Source organism: Carassius carassius, chromosome 23, assembly GCF_963082965.1.
Source record: "Carassius carassius chromosome 23, fCarCar2.1, whole genome shotgun sequence".
Taxonomy (NCBI): Eukaryota; Metazoa; Chordata; class Actinopteri; order Cypriniformes; family Cyprinidae; genus Carassius; species Carassius carassius.
The window spans coordinates 17,722,247-17,737,622 of record NC_081777.1 but is presented as its reverse complement, the minus strand read 5'-3'; the positions used below and the strand labels follow the sequence as shown (position 1 = coordinate 17,737,622).

Here is a 15,376-nt window from a genome sequence, read left to right as displayed (position 1 = left end):
TTTTTTTCAGCAAATTTATTTGACAGTTTCTAAAAGGCAAAGGAAGTCCCAGGACCATTTATCATAATAGAGTTAGATCTTTTGATTTGCTGGGCTTTTCCTATAAAATTGCTTCACAAAAAGATAAGTACATTGTTATTTTATTAAATCTTCTCCAATTAGAAAATGATTTGCAAGGAGAGAAGCCTAAGTTAGTAGTCATAATCTGAGTATCCATCAACAAAAGTTTGGTCTGTCTATCTAATCACGGTCTTTGACATTCCTGTCCAGTCCATGAATCAACAGGGAGAATTTAAAAAAAGGCCAGATCAGATTTGGACTTAGCCTAGCTTGCCTATATAGTCTGTCACATTTTTGGAAGGATGTATATAAGAATGACTTATTCTGTCTTTATTCTCTCAGTCTTTACTCTTTTCAGTTATTCACCACCTCAACACAATAAAAAGGTGCTATTCAAATGGAACATTTCAGCTTTACAATGACTTCTCAAAGGATATTTCCATATGTAAAAAATCGAAAGTGATCCACATGAAATTGCCACATTACAAAATACATGAAGCTAGTCTTGTCTAGGAGTATGGAGGTGTCTGAGAGGGAGTCTCATAGAGATCTGTAATTGAATTCACATGAGATGGGTTGGAACTATGTCATCTGATGAGCTGATTAAATTACTGGACTAGTAGATCTCTAATTGAATAAGAGCACCAAAAGAGACAAAAATGTGCACTATTCTCCCATTTTCGAAATGCTAGCACTCCCTCATCTCCCTGCAAACCTTTTGTGTGATCACGTCTGAGAATCTAGTATTTCTTCAAGCCCTCATTTAATTTGAAATTTCATTTTAAATGTAAAAGTTTTAATACTAGCACATGAGTATCTTATGGTTCTGCTAGATGTTGTATAATAATAAAGAACACAGCTATTTATATTCTGACAGCAAAATGAAAAAGAAAAGAAAAATATAATCTTTCCTTAATTTCATTATCATCATGAAATAGTGAAAACTATTTTTTTAAAGAATTATTTATGTGGCACTGCCTTGTTTGATCTAAATATACTGTAAGTTATTGGTCTCAAATTCTAAAAAAAAGATGAGGGTTTCAAAATGCTATTAATATTAATAAAAGGCATATTTATAGAATCCATTTCCAATCACCTCAACATTTATATTTGCTAGTTAAAGGTATAGCTAACCAAAATAAAACATGTACTCACCCTCAGGCCATCATTATTAGCATTATTAAGGATTATGGACTGGTTTCCATTGGTGTCCATTCTGTCCAAGTTAAAATGCCTTAATGATGGATTTGTTTCTTACAAACCTACAGCTTTTTTATTATAAAACATTAATTGATGGGTTGGAGTCATGATTTCTTGTGAATTATTGTAATGATTTTATCAGCTGTTAGCACTCTCATTCTGACGGCACCCTTTCACTGCAGAGGATCCATTGGTGAGCAAGTAATGTAATTCTAAATTTCTCTAAATCTGTTGTGATGAAGAAACAAACTCATCTGCATCTTGGATATCCTGAGGGTGAGTAAAATGTTACTTTGGGAGAATTCTTCCTCTTACCAAATTCATTCTAATTTGTCCATTTGCTTTGGCTTCGGAGACCGCAGAAAGATGAAGATCTGAATTACTATGACGCAGACAAGAAACATGGAATCAAATATAGTGCTGACTTTGTCTGTCAGCAAGAATCAGTTAACTTTATCTTCAGGCTGAAGTGGATGTGATGACATCATGATGTGTTTCCAGAGGGCCTCTGATTGCTCTCTTAAGAGATTCCTCTGTGGAATCTCTATTCAAGTTATGCGTGTGTTAGGTTTCAGCTGGGTTAAAAGTGGAATATAATAATTCTGAAAACAAACTGAGAATGACTGTGGCATTTAAGGTGAGTTTGATAGAGGTTTGGCTCAATTATATAACATTGCAGAGGTCAACCTCAATTTTCCACCTTGATCAAAACAGCATTTTACTGCTGCAGTTAACTGAATAAGGTACAGTATTCTACATATTGCATTCTATGTCTCTGTTTCACTGCAACATGTAAAAAAAATATTCAAAGTTATTTATCTATTAAATCATCTGAAAATGTGTTTATTAAACTCTTGCCCATGTCAAATAGCCATAGTGCTCAACAGCGAACACTGGCTTTCCAAGTGGATTTCCCATTGCAGTTCCCCTTTTCTTTATAAATAATTACTGCAGCAAAGTTTAAACATAGAACCAAATCAAATTTATCACATTTAAACATTTTATATTTAAAGTAATATATATTTCCATGACATTTTATAATATAATGTACTACATAAAATTACACAGGGTTCGTGGGGGTCTTATAAACATTCTATAACTGTTTTATAAATACAGCATCATATTTCAAACACCAGTGCAATATTTCTGGTTTGTTCTCTTGGATGTGGTTTGACTCTGAGCATATTTCTTGATAGATCCATTGTGTGCACAGTTTCTCCCAGCAATTCTACAGGTGGTTCAGCAGCACTGACCGCTGGGTCCGAGTTCATGCCGAAGCTGGAACAGAGGACCTTCTCAAACAGTAATTATCTGGAATGTCCTGACAGAGACAAGACTGAGGCTCTTTCATACCCTAATGAAAGTCATACTCCCTGTCTTAAAATGGAAAGGACACTTGTAAAGAAGTGCCATGTCTCGATTCGACTATTCGAAGATGTAGAGGGTAAATTGTGTGACACACAGGGTTCAACGTGTCTTATTATATGATTATATGAAAATGATCACTTTAATAATTGATTAATATCATTAGATAATGTCCAGTAATTTATTTATAAGATTTATTGTTATTTATATACTTCATTTAATGTTATTCAATCTGTTATTATGTAATCTATATATATTTATATAGATTATATATATACATATCTAGATGAGATTGTAATATATAGCAATATATCAATGACTCAATGGCACATGACTCAGATTTTTAGGCTCTGGTTAAGCTAAGTGTTGAAGACAAAAGACGTCTCATCCACTTTTTCACTTTACGCCTTTAGGCTCACGCGCCCTGCCCACCGATAGCTTATTGAATTACAGCTAAAATTTCAATTGATATCACATGGAGCGAAAATGTTTTTCAGTCACCTTCTGGCTCTGAAATGCCTTCGGTTCAGTTTAAATGATAAGAACGGACCTTAGGCTTGATTCCCAACTGTTCTTCTATCAGTCTTATACTTCATTGTATAGAACAGTGACTGGCTTATTGTATTTTAGGGAATGTCAATAATGTAATTACCATAAGAGCTGTAATTGGGCTACATACTTTTACTGTAGTGTCTAAAGAATGAGCTGTTGTTTTTTTACAAAAGAGGGAAGCTTTAACCATTGCACAGCTAAACAGAGCAGAGAAGGATTATGGGATATAGCAGCAAAGCTTGTTGTTACCACGAACCCATAAGAAAAGAAAATTGGCTACGGTATTCAATATATTGTCCCTTGTTTTGTGTATATAAAAGCTAACAATGGATTAGTATTGTTTGGAGGAATATGAACACTTATTTAGGCTTTAAACCCTATGTGGCTATATCTGTGTATTGTCTCAGGAACTTGTATTATTAATACTGATAGCTCTAAAGTCATCTCTTTTAAAGAAAAGAGAGAAATGGAATCTATCATTTTTAAAATACAAAGGCTACTAATGTTTGTTTTTTTGTCAGTAAGGATTTTAATGGTGACAAATCTCAATACGCTGAATTGAACCATGTAAAATAATTATTGTAATGCTGTAGAATATTATTACAATAAAAAACTGCTTTCTATTGTAATATATTTTGAAATATTATTTATTCCTGTAATGCAATGGTGAATTTTCAGCAGCCATTATTCCAGTCTTCAGTGTTACTTGATTCTTCAGAAACTAATATGCTGAATTTGTGCTCAAGAAACATTTCCTTTTATTATGAAAGGGCTTAGATTAACCCAGAACTAGGCCTAAACAAACATTTCAGGTGTGCATCTTGAGACAGAACAATGGCACTGACATATTTTAAGAAATGTCCGAGCAAGATATTTTCAGATGAGATGGCCTTAAGCCTTGTCTGTGAAAACATGGGTAAATGTCTTTACTGTTCCTTGATGTGTATGTGTGTGTTCTAGAGTGCCTCATATCATATGCTATTTATTTTCATTGTGTGGCATTCAGGATTGTTTCAGAGCTATAGTTTAAACAACATGTTCTATTTTATTATCATTTAATGTTTCAATAGCAAGGCTACATATTTCATCTCATCCCGTTCCCTTCAAGCAGATTTCGAAGGTCAACCATCTTGAAGTACATCCCAGTGATGTTCGGAGTTGATTAAAAGCAGGCCTGTTATGGGAAGGGCAATTACTGCGAGAAACTGGATCAAACTCAAACACTGAATCCAGAGTGCTGCCATTTCCCATCACCTGAACAAAAAATGATCCCAGGCATGTGTAGATATTTTGATGCCAATGTGGAATTTGTTGCCTTCCTAGAAACCAATTTAACCCTTCCTGTCACCCCAGGTCTGATTAAATGTAGCTGACCTTCAGAAAAGTCATGTCTTGATACATTTAAGCAATAGCAAGAGTGTTGTTACCTCGATCATCAGTGGTGCTACAATCAAAACCATGATGATTGCCAGCATAATACTGCTTTATACAACTTTTAATAAATGAGAAGTACCTTACAGTGAAACTATAATTCCAAATGGAATCAAAGCAGAAACAAACATCATGTGTCTCTGAGCAACACAGTAATGGCATTTCTTTGAATACGTTTGTCTTGAATAAATCTGTTGAATGAATGATTCCGTGATTGACTCCCTTATTGAAAACTACTGAGTAACTGTGGATTTATCTACAGAAAGAGTCACTGAAGTATACAAACCACGAATGCAGAGACCGACCGCCTGTCTGGAACTCACAGGACAAGCAAAGAGATGTTTAGTATAAAAAATGTTTAGTATAATTTGTGTAACATTCAATTTACATTAAATCAGTGTCACGTCATGTCTTTGATGTAAGTTTGATTTGCAAATTTGACCTGTTTTTTATTTATTTATTATTATTTGATGTCTTTTCCATTGAGTGGTTTATTAATTATTTTCAGATTTTTTTTTTTTTCAGAAGACGTGCATTAGACCTACTCAATCCAGTCTTTTTCAAATTTTCCACAGAAAAAAACTGATCTTTATGTAATCAATAGACAGCTTGCTTTTAATGGAATTTTAATTGGTAGAAAAAGGAGTAAAATTACAGTGAAACTACAACAATTATAGTTTCCTTAATCTAAAAGTATTAATATTTTGTTTTTGTTTTTTTTAAATATCTATCTTTGTAACATGTTGGTGTACTTATAAAATAATAAAGGAATGTTTAACCTTTGAAGCATCAAATAAATATCTGAAATACAGTTCAAAATGGAGCGCACTCTGCCACTGCAATGTGGAGTCACCACTGAAAATGACATCCTCCTCAACTTTTGGTTCAGATGTATGTTATTGTGAAGATCGTGTTCCGTGAGACACAGGAGAGAGTAGATCCAATTGCAGCTGTTTATTATTAAAGGGACACCCAGGGAAACAGAGACTAGACAGCGTGACAGTTATGTGCTAGTCTGTTAACTGTAAATCATTATAGATGAGGGGGGAAAGCTGTAAAGTTTTTGAGTGCTCTTTCTGTAAACAATTAGGTGTTGTGCAAAATGTATTGAGACAGCTTAGAAGACAATACAGAAGAACAAAATCCATGTTTCCATCCAAAAATAATTGCTGCAAATAACAAATCTATGGAACACAGTGGGCACATCAATATGCAGTTTCAAAAAGACTATATGACAGCACCTTTGAACAAAGCACAGCCAGTTCATAATGAACTGCAGATGCACGAGGATATGTTCTATGTACTTTACATTTTCCAAGCCCAGATTTGTGGGTTTTTAAAGATTGTACCACTGCAATCTATCTTATAGATACTTTACTGAGGATTTGATCTCAGGTTTGAAATTCCAACAGAATATTCATGCTTTATATGTAATGTGTGGACCACAGAATTAGACTGGAATCTTATCACATTCACATGTATGAGATCAGACATGCTTTTAAAGAAACAGTTCACCCCCAAAAATGAAAATTTGCATAAAATGTACTCACCCCCAGGCCATCCAAGGTTAGTTTTTTTTTTAAATCAGAACAGATTTGGAGAACTTTAGCATTACATCACTTGCTCACCAATGGATCCTGTGCAGTGAATGGGGGCCGTCAGAATGACAGTCCAAACTGCTGATAAAACGTGTAAAAGCCACTGATGGAATGGAAGATTTATGTTCCACAATAGAACTGCATCACCATCTCTCCTAATATATTCTTATTAGTTCAAGGAGTAGATTGTTATTGGATTTAGGGAAACTGATTGAGCATTACATCACTTTCTCACCACTGGATCTACTGCAGTATGCTTTGTTTTCTTGTGTGTTTCTGCGTTTGATGTCCGTCTCTCCCCGGAACCCCGTCCACTCTATGCAACCCACCACCAAGCAACACCACTTACCTTCGGCTCGCTTCCCCGCAGTTCCTGTGTCACCCTCTCCTGCTGCCTACTCACCTCCGCCTTCAAGTACTGTCTGTATCATTGTCTTCATTAAATATCATTAATCTCGCACTTGCTTCCTGCCACTCCTTCACCCAGTCGTTACTATGTCTTTTTTAATTTCTGAAAACAAAAAAGCCAAATAGCTACAAGACAATACAAAAAAATCAAAAAGGAGAGGCAAAAAACCAAGCACATTTACACAAAATACAATTAATAAAAACATAAAAAATGAGAAAAAAATAAAACAAAATGGAAACCAATAAGGCATTTATGACATTAATGAATATAAGTTTCCTAAAATAAAAATATTTTTCAATAAAATCTGAATGTGTACATCTTCAATTATTATACCAAAGTTTATTTAATTTATAGTAAACGCAGATACCAAACTAATTGACATTTTAACCGAATCATAGGCTACATGTTATTTAAATGTCGATCCCGTGTCTTTTTTCTTTTTTCCAAGTCCATTTGTTTGGATATTTGGCGCCCCCTTCTGTTAAGAGCGAGAACACCAATGCCAATAATCAAGAGCTCCACAAACAACAACTTGTTACGGTCTTTTACAAAACACAGGGACCATCTCTCAGTTTCCCCTCATGGTATGGAGTCCTGTTTTGTATCATGAATTATCGGAGGCAGCCAGCAAAGGTGGTACAACTAACAAAAATATCTGCGACTGTGTGGAGTGAATGTGGTCAGTCTACCAAAGCCAGTTAAGAGAAGGGCAGCATTCACTTCTGTCTCAACACTGGCTTCTGGTAAAGCTCAGAACCAGAACTCCTTCAAAGCTGGGCAGTGGGATGGAAAACATGTAACAGCATTCGAACTCTGTTTAGAACCTGTGGCTTTCAGATGTGTTCCTTTGCCATGACAGGGCTCTCCCCCTCACGCAGGTCTTCTGAACTCTGTGAACCCCAGAAGGGTACAGGAAAATATGGCATACATTATATGTGATTTTTCTTTTTTTTTCAGATGTTGTTTTTTTTCCGGATTTGTCACTGTATCCTTCAAGTCTTTTGAATTAATCTACATGACTGGATAAATGAGAACTTTTTCTTTATAGCATCAGATCTTAATCTGACAGTTGTTCTCGTTTTTCAGTTTGTAGGCCTATCAGTGTACATGATAGTGGTGAACTGCATAACCTAAACGTTTTCTCCAAAATTACATGAAATAACATACTACACCTAGTTTGATTTTGATACAGATTATGGTTAAAAAGTCTGGGTTCTGTAAGATTTTTAAGGAAATTAATAAGGTGCATTACATTGATCAAAAGTGACAGTAAAGAGTTTACATCATTACAAAAAAATCTATTTAAAAATACTGTTCTACTAAACATGAAAAAAAGTAAAGTATCATGGTTTCAACAAAAATATTAAGCAGCACAAAATAAAAATCAAGAAATGATTCTTCAGTCCTAAATCAGCATATCTGAATGATTTCTGAAAGATCATGTAACTGAAGATTGGAGTAATGATGCTGATTCAGTTTTGACATCACTGAAATATAAATATACTTCTAACCATGAATAAGCAGCAAATTAGTAGTTTATTAATGGAAAGCTCTTAACAGTGAATGTGTATTCTCTAATCTAAAGCATTACTGTATTTGTTACAAGTAATTGATTTATTAATTCTGTCTTATAATATGACGTAATTGGTGAGTCTCTCTCCTGTGAAGAAGAAAAGCCTGAGTATACAAGTAATTTTCTTTATTTAGGCTCTAAGAAAGATGTTTTAACATTTTATGGCAATTGTGTTACTTAAACAAATTGAACTTTCTGTGAAAGTAGCAAAGGGAATCAGCTTTTATTGCAATGTACTACAAACTGTATTTACGCTGTTATTAAAAATACACCAATAGAAAATCAAGTGTATTTTGCTGGTGGCAATTTTTCTCAAATATATGAGATGAAAGTTTATATCATGTCCATAGCGGTGGCTCCTGGAGCCAGAAAGATAATTATTCTTTTTTAGTAAAGGGTTTGTTGCGAATGTTGACAGGATGTTACGTTTCACTTAGGACTTTAGTAGAACACTATACTATGCTGCCATTAATTTTGGTCCACTCAAAAATGTCCTGCTCACACACAATGTCCGAATTGATGAGCAGGTAGCGGTCTCCAACGCAGAAGTGTTTCTGACAGGCAGCGCATTTGAAGCACTCGAGGTGATAGACTTTGTCACGGACACGCATGGTCATTTCAAAAGCCCGGATCCTCTTTTCACAGGAAGCACAGAGCCCGTCCTGACCAAACAGTCTGCAGAGAAGGAAACAGAAATATATTTTTGATAGACAACCACCTTAATTTAATACATGATTTTATAGTAATGTGCAACCCTCTTAATTACACTAGATGCTTCACAAGAATATTTGTTTTACAGACATATGCATGCAATACATGTTTATCCCTTTACTTGCTTATTACACGTAAATTGTGATTTGCCAATAATTCAGTTAAACCCTATAAAGCCAAATATATTATATTTGTTACCCTGGACCACAAAACCAGTCATAAGGTTCTTTTTTTTAATTGGGATTTATACATCATCTGAAGGCTGAATAAATTGAAGTTGAAATTGAAATCAATTTCCATTGATGTATGATTCATTAGGACCGGACAATATTTAAACTATTTGAAAATCTGGAATATCTGGAACACAAATTTGAGAAAATTGCCTTTAAAGTGATTCAAATGAAGTCCTTAGCAATGCATATTACTAATCATAAATTAAGTTTTTATATATTTATGGTAGGAAATTTAGAAAATGTCTTTATGTAACATGATCTTTACTTTTTTGGCATTTTTGGCATAAAATAAAAATGTATCACTTTGACCCATGCAGTGTATTTTTGGCAATTGCTACAAACATACTTGTGCTGCTTATGATTGGTTTTGTGGTTCAGGGTCATATATAATACACACATTTCTAATACCTCAAAATTATGATTAAAACTTGGCTACTACATGACTTTTTAGCAAGGAAAAGGTTTTTAATTATACTTCTAAAAATGCCTCTCCTTCAGGTCTTGGTAATTTTGTCTTTTTGCTGTGATATCTTTACAGATTTTTATAAAGTAAAAGTAAGCATACACTTCAGGGCTGAAAAACAACCTTTCAGGGCTGGAGCCCAAATTTTCTGTTAATAGTATTTCAGGTTGAACCCTTACTCGACTGAAGCAACTAAGGTGTACTTGTTCATCCATTCATTATTTCTTTTTTTTTTTTTTTTTTTTTAGAAAAATTATGTTAAAATCTGAAATTTGCCTGCCACAATAAAATTTTTGCATTTAATGTAAGAAATCTGTCATACTATTATAAAAATCATTTATATGACAAGCTTTTTTAATTACTGAAAATCAGAATTTCATCATTTTGGTCATATGAATATCAGCATCTGCACTAAATTACATACTTTGCATCTCTGAATGATACTGAGGTGTTTTTTTTCTCCTAGAGTAGGCCTATAGCTTCCAGTATCGTACTATATAAAAAAGTATTGAACATATTTGAAACATACTAACTTTTTTCTCCTAAAATGTATGGGCTCAAATATCATACAATATGAGCCATAAAAGCATGATGCAAGTATTTAATATGATACCTGATAAAAAATAAAACACATATTTGAAACATACTAGACTTTAAAGCTAGAGTTAAAATTCCATTTCATTTTTTAAAGATTATTATTACATATGTCAGGCTTCACAGGGTTAATTATAGAATGAAAAATTCAATCCAGGCCTGCCAGTCTTACCTGAGGTAGTCTCTCCTGCACAGCTTCCTGCCAAGCTTGTAGTAAAGCCTGCGGCCCACCTCGCCTAAGCGGCAGCCGCAGAGGTCACAGCTAAGACAGTCCTCGTGCCAGTACTGCTCGATGGCCTTGAGGAAGAAGCGGTCCCCGATGCTCTGCTGACAGCCGCCACAGGTCAGCAGCGACGGCGGCATCTGAAGCACCTCGTCCACGGGCTCCCTGTGGAGGAGCGTTTACATTCAAACATGCGATACGCCATTATGAACACCAGATGGCACTAGTGCGTATTTCATTGAAAACACTATAAAACTTATGGTATGTTATGGTTACGTGTGTTCTTTACGGTTAAAATCAGTTGCGCAACTCTTTTTTTTATTTTCTAGATACCTACATTTGATTTTTAAATAAATGTTTGCTAAAGACTACTGCCACGCGATCCCAAGGGAGAAAAGTGTTAAGTGCAGTAGGCAAATGAGGCGCTTTGGGTCACTGCACGCGTTCTTAAATTAGCCCATTTATTCCCACTGGTTAACATGTGTGACCAAATATTATTTTATTTTATACAGCATTGTTAAGCATAAGCAAAAGTGCAGACTGTTTTGATTTCATGTAAACAGTCACTTCTTTTCATAGTCACATGACTAGAGCCGTTTAATCCACTTTTTGAAAAAGGTAGCGTTTTATTGGATTATTAATGCATTGAGTAAAATAGGCCTATCCTTCATGAGCTTAACTCGTAAAAACGCGATCATAGCCTACTAGTTAATGCGACTTTAAATTAGTCCAAATGTGATTATTACAAATGTATAATCGTCTTATCACTAATAAAAAAAATGACTGTGACTTACATTTTTAAACTAAGCGCAAACACTGATATAACCAATAGGCTACATAATATAGGCTATTGCACTATTTTGGTTGTACTTGTTGTCTATACAAACAACGATAGCCTAAATAAATTGAAAACCAAACAATATGTCTTACTTACTCATTCGTTTCCATTGTTTTCCGTTCAATTGTAGATGCCATATTAAATATTATTCAGGAATAATTCAGTAGTAGCCTACATTTGATGCGTGCACTTCCAGTGAAAGAAAGACCATCAACTGAAACACCATCAACGTCAAGCTCAATGAACTGCCTTCAGAGATGCACCTGCTTTGCTGCCTTCTTAGCGCACTAAATATCTACAACCTATAGAACACATTATGTAGGCTAAATCCCAAGTGCATCCAACGTAGCTTCTTTGCATTAGATTTCTATCTCGACGCATTCAGTCCTATGTGTTTCTGAGAAGCCTAATACGTAATGACAGGCAGATGTCCCTCCAGCCGCGTTGTTTAATTACTCCAGAGCTACTGCGTTTGCGTCAAGCGTGGTTTCTTTTCTGTGCTGCATTTTGTGCTGCGAGTCTCCACAGCACTGTCCCGTAGGGCTACTGTCTGTGGTCCCGTTATTGTAGGAGGGTAGCAGGTATTTTTAAATGGCCCTGCCCTGCCCCCTCAGTTTCTGCTTTCTTTTCCGACTTCCTGCTCACGACTGCTCGACAATGAGAGGAAATAGCGCTCCTACATGCCGCTAGTCACTAGGCAATTATAAAGCCGTGGGCTCGTGACTGGAGGGGTCACGAGCTCAAACAGACAGGCTCCTGTCACCCAAACATGAAAGAGATTGAGGAAAAAGCATATAATCAATGCGTTCATGAAAACACAGGGAGAAGCCAAGGTCAAGGACACAGCTGCAACATTGCAAGAGGGTTGTAGCCATGACTGTAAATAAATAAATAAATAATAAGATAAATAAATATTTTTATGTTAAGTCAGATAAACTAATAAGGGTTATAATTTGTATAATAAATTCTATAATCTATTTTATATATTTGATTAAAAAAAACAACAACAACAACAGATAGACTGTTAAAAACATGTTTTGTTCTTGGCAATAGTGATGTAAACCTTCAAAAGATTCTGAGTATGAGCCCTTGCAGCAACTGACTTTCAAAAATAACCAAAACACAGGGTTTTCAAACTGGGGGCCATGAGAGTGCTGGGGGTCTGTGGAAATGTTTCGAGAAAAACAGTGAAACAATAATAATAATAATAATAGTAAAAATTAAAACAAATAAAACGTGATTAAAACATTTTATACAAATAAACTCAATAGTTAAAAATAATAGTTTTATTATAAATAAATGGATGAAATAAATAGTAACAAAATAGATTATGAATGAATTATAAAAGATAATTAAGAAATAAATAATTTAGATTAAAACAAAAAAACTAAATCAGTTAAACATAGTAATGTAACCTATATTTTAATATTTAACATTTTCCAAACAACATTTAACACATATTTATAATATTTACTTTTTACAGTCCAAATTGGACCTTCATACAAAAAAAATAATAATTAAAATTATTTTACATTTTATGATGGGGGTCCCTCGCATGAGGATAATCATCTATTGGGGTCCGTGGCATCTAGAAGATCAAAAACCCATACCCTAATTCACAATGTTTATGTATTGTTAAAGGTATAATCATATGAAAACACTTTCATCTGTAATTTCAATGCGGTTAAAAAACAAAACACAGGAAATGGCTTTTTCGTTGTGTTTTCTCCTGATCTATCTCCTCACACTCATCTCTGCTTGGTGTCGTTGGGGAAACTCCTCTTATCTCCTGTCAGAGTAGCTCGGGTAGTGTCAGCAGCAGCAGTACTGGGCCAGGAGATAAAACACTCTGCACACTGTTGGGACACTGAATGGTTACCAAACATCATTAATGCTAGAAGGGTCTTCAGTGGCAGCATCTCAGCCAAATGTTGACTGTGCCAATCTGCCCCTAACCCTGTGAGGTCAATGATCGCCCTTCAGCTGTAATTTGATAATTCTGACTTATAACTCAAAAATCTACATTTCATCAAATGTAAAGTTCAGTTGAAAGTAGGGATAACTTTTATTACATTTAATTAGCAAAATGTATAAAATCTCATATAAATATTACTTTTTTTTTGCGAAAACCATGATACACAACTATTCAAATTACTTTGAATAAATGGCAAAAAATAAATAAAACAATATTTATTTTATTTAGCGAGGATGCATCCAATTAATCAAATGCAATAGTTAAGACATTTATAATGTTACAAAAGGTTTCTGTTTCAAAGAAATGCTCTTCGTTGAACTTTCTATTCATCAGAGAACCCCCCCCCCCTAAAAAACGTAACAGTTTCCACAAAAATATTAAGCAGCCAACGTTGTTTTTAACATTGAAAAATTCAATTGATAAACTCAAAAACATTCAAAAATCTTAAGTATATATGTGTGTGTTCTTATTTATATACATATACAGTTATAGTGTACAATCTTTAGCAAAACAGTTTTTCCAAGAATGCAGATGATAACATGTCTACAACATTTACTTGTTTGCTTCAACAGTATGTTTTTTAATATCTGTTAAACTGTCTGAATAAGGCGTCCACCGTTTCCTGTGGATTGGAGACAGCAAACCCAGAGGATATACAGGAAGTGAGCACAGATGAACCTTGGCAGGGGGTGGTATGAGCCATGCTGACTTCCTACTTGTTTCACTTGATCACCCTGCTGGACTCTGATTGGTTGGATAACTCCAGATGGCCCCCCTTGATAGGAGAAGGGCTTTTGAGACAGTGCCTCGGAAACCACTGAAACCACGGACTGTCAACTCATCTACTTGGCAGGAAAAGCTTTCTTAACTCGGGGTGGGTTTCCTTAATATATGGTTAGGGATGTAGTAAATACATCAACATGGCTTGCAACATCTCTGTAAGGTAGAAATGTTATTAAGTATTTTCTAAAAATGCTGTGTTTCATGTATGCAATATTTCTTATGTGCAAAAAAAAAAAAATTAAATAAAACCTACAAAAATCTGAGAGCCACAGCAAGACAATATATTGTGCAAAATAAATATATTAATTGTCTGAGGAATGGATTTCAGCAAAATGGAATTCTACTATAATTTCTGTAGAAACCGAAATAAATTGAACACAAGCTAAACTGTTCTATCCAAAATCCAAAAACAGTTAACAAAAAGCATTATATATATATATATATATATGTTTGTTTTTCATATCAGCCAATTTGCCCCAAATTGTATGTTATATGGCATGAAATCTAATGGCCTAAATGTATTTTTCACTGACATCAAAATAGCATAATAGTGTAAAATTTCAATTGTGGTATGAAAAAAAAGTAATTTACTCAGCATTTTAACAAAGAATAACTCATAAAACACGTTTTACTTTACACCTGTTGCAGTAATTTGATTAATGGTTGAATGTTACAGACATAAAGGTCAAAGGTAAAAATGTATTAAAAAAGGACATAACATGTATAGTTCACCTAAAATGCAATTACAAGGAATAATTAATGCATTAAAACTACATTTACAATGCATTAAACATAAAGTGTTATAGATATTTTAAAGAATGTCAGAAACCAAACAGTTGACCGTAGCCAATGACTTCCATAGTATGGGGGAAAATACTAAAGAAGCCAGTGGTTACTGTCAATAGTTTAACTGTAACATTCATATCAGAATGAATGCAAAACTTTACAGTAAATGGTTGTTGCATAAAGTACATGTTTAGGATTTAGGATTTAAAAATCAGCCATTGAAACTGTATACAGATTTAACCAGAAATCTGAATACTCTAGAAGGAGATCATTCTCTTATTATTTTGGCTCTGCAAGAGTAGTCTATGATTTATTGAAAGCCAGCACTAATAGGAAATGCCATTGGATTGACTGATCATTTGCCATGGAACATGCCTTGTCTCAATAACAAAAAAAAACTGAAACATATTCTCTTACTGGATGTGTTGGACATGCTCTGTTTTAATTACAGGCCAGGCTTCCTTTAACATACTGGAAAAGAGATCCATTACAGGCTGAGTAATCACAGTAAGGCGTATTTCCTGTAAGGAGAGAGCCTGATGTGTTGTTGACCCTCTGATAGCATATACTCTGAAACAGCAA

The 15,376-nt window shown here is 34.5% G+C and overlaps 1 protein-coding gene across 1 annotated transcript; it reads right to left on the bottom strand.

Moving 5' to 3' along the window:
- Positions 1-8,380: 8,380 nt before the first annotated feature.
- On the bottom strand, positions 8,381-11,931 carry LOC132101404 (rhombotin-2). Its single transcript, XM_059506336.1, has 3 exons — positions 11,347-11,931; positions 10,362-10,577; positions 8,381-8,863 (listed from the first exon to the last, which is right to left on the bottom strand). Exons 1-3 carry the CDS (start codon positions 11,385-11,387, stop codon positions 8,641-8,643), a joined length of 480 nt encoding a protein of 159 aa, XP_059362319.1. The 5' UTR covers positions 11,388-11,931; the 3' UTR covers positions 8,381-8,640.
- Between the last annotated feature and the right edge of the window lie 3,445 nt (positions 11,932-15,376).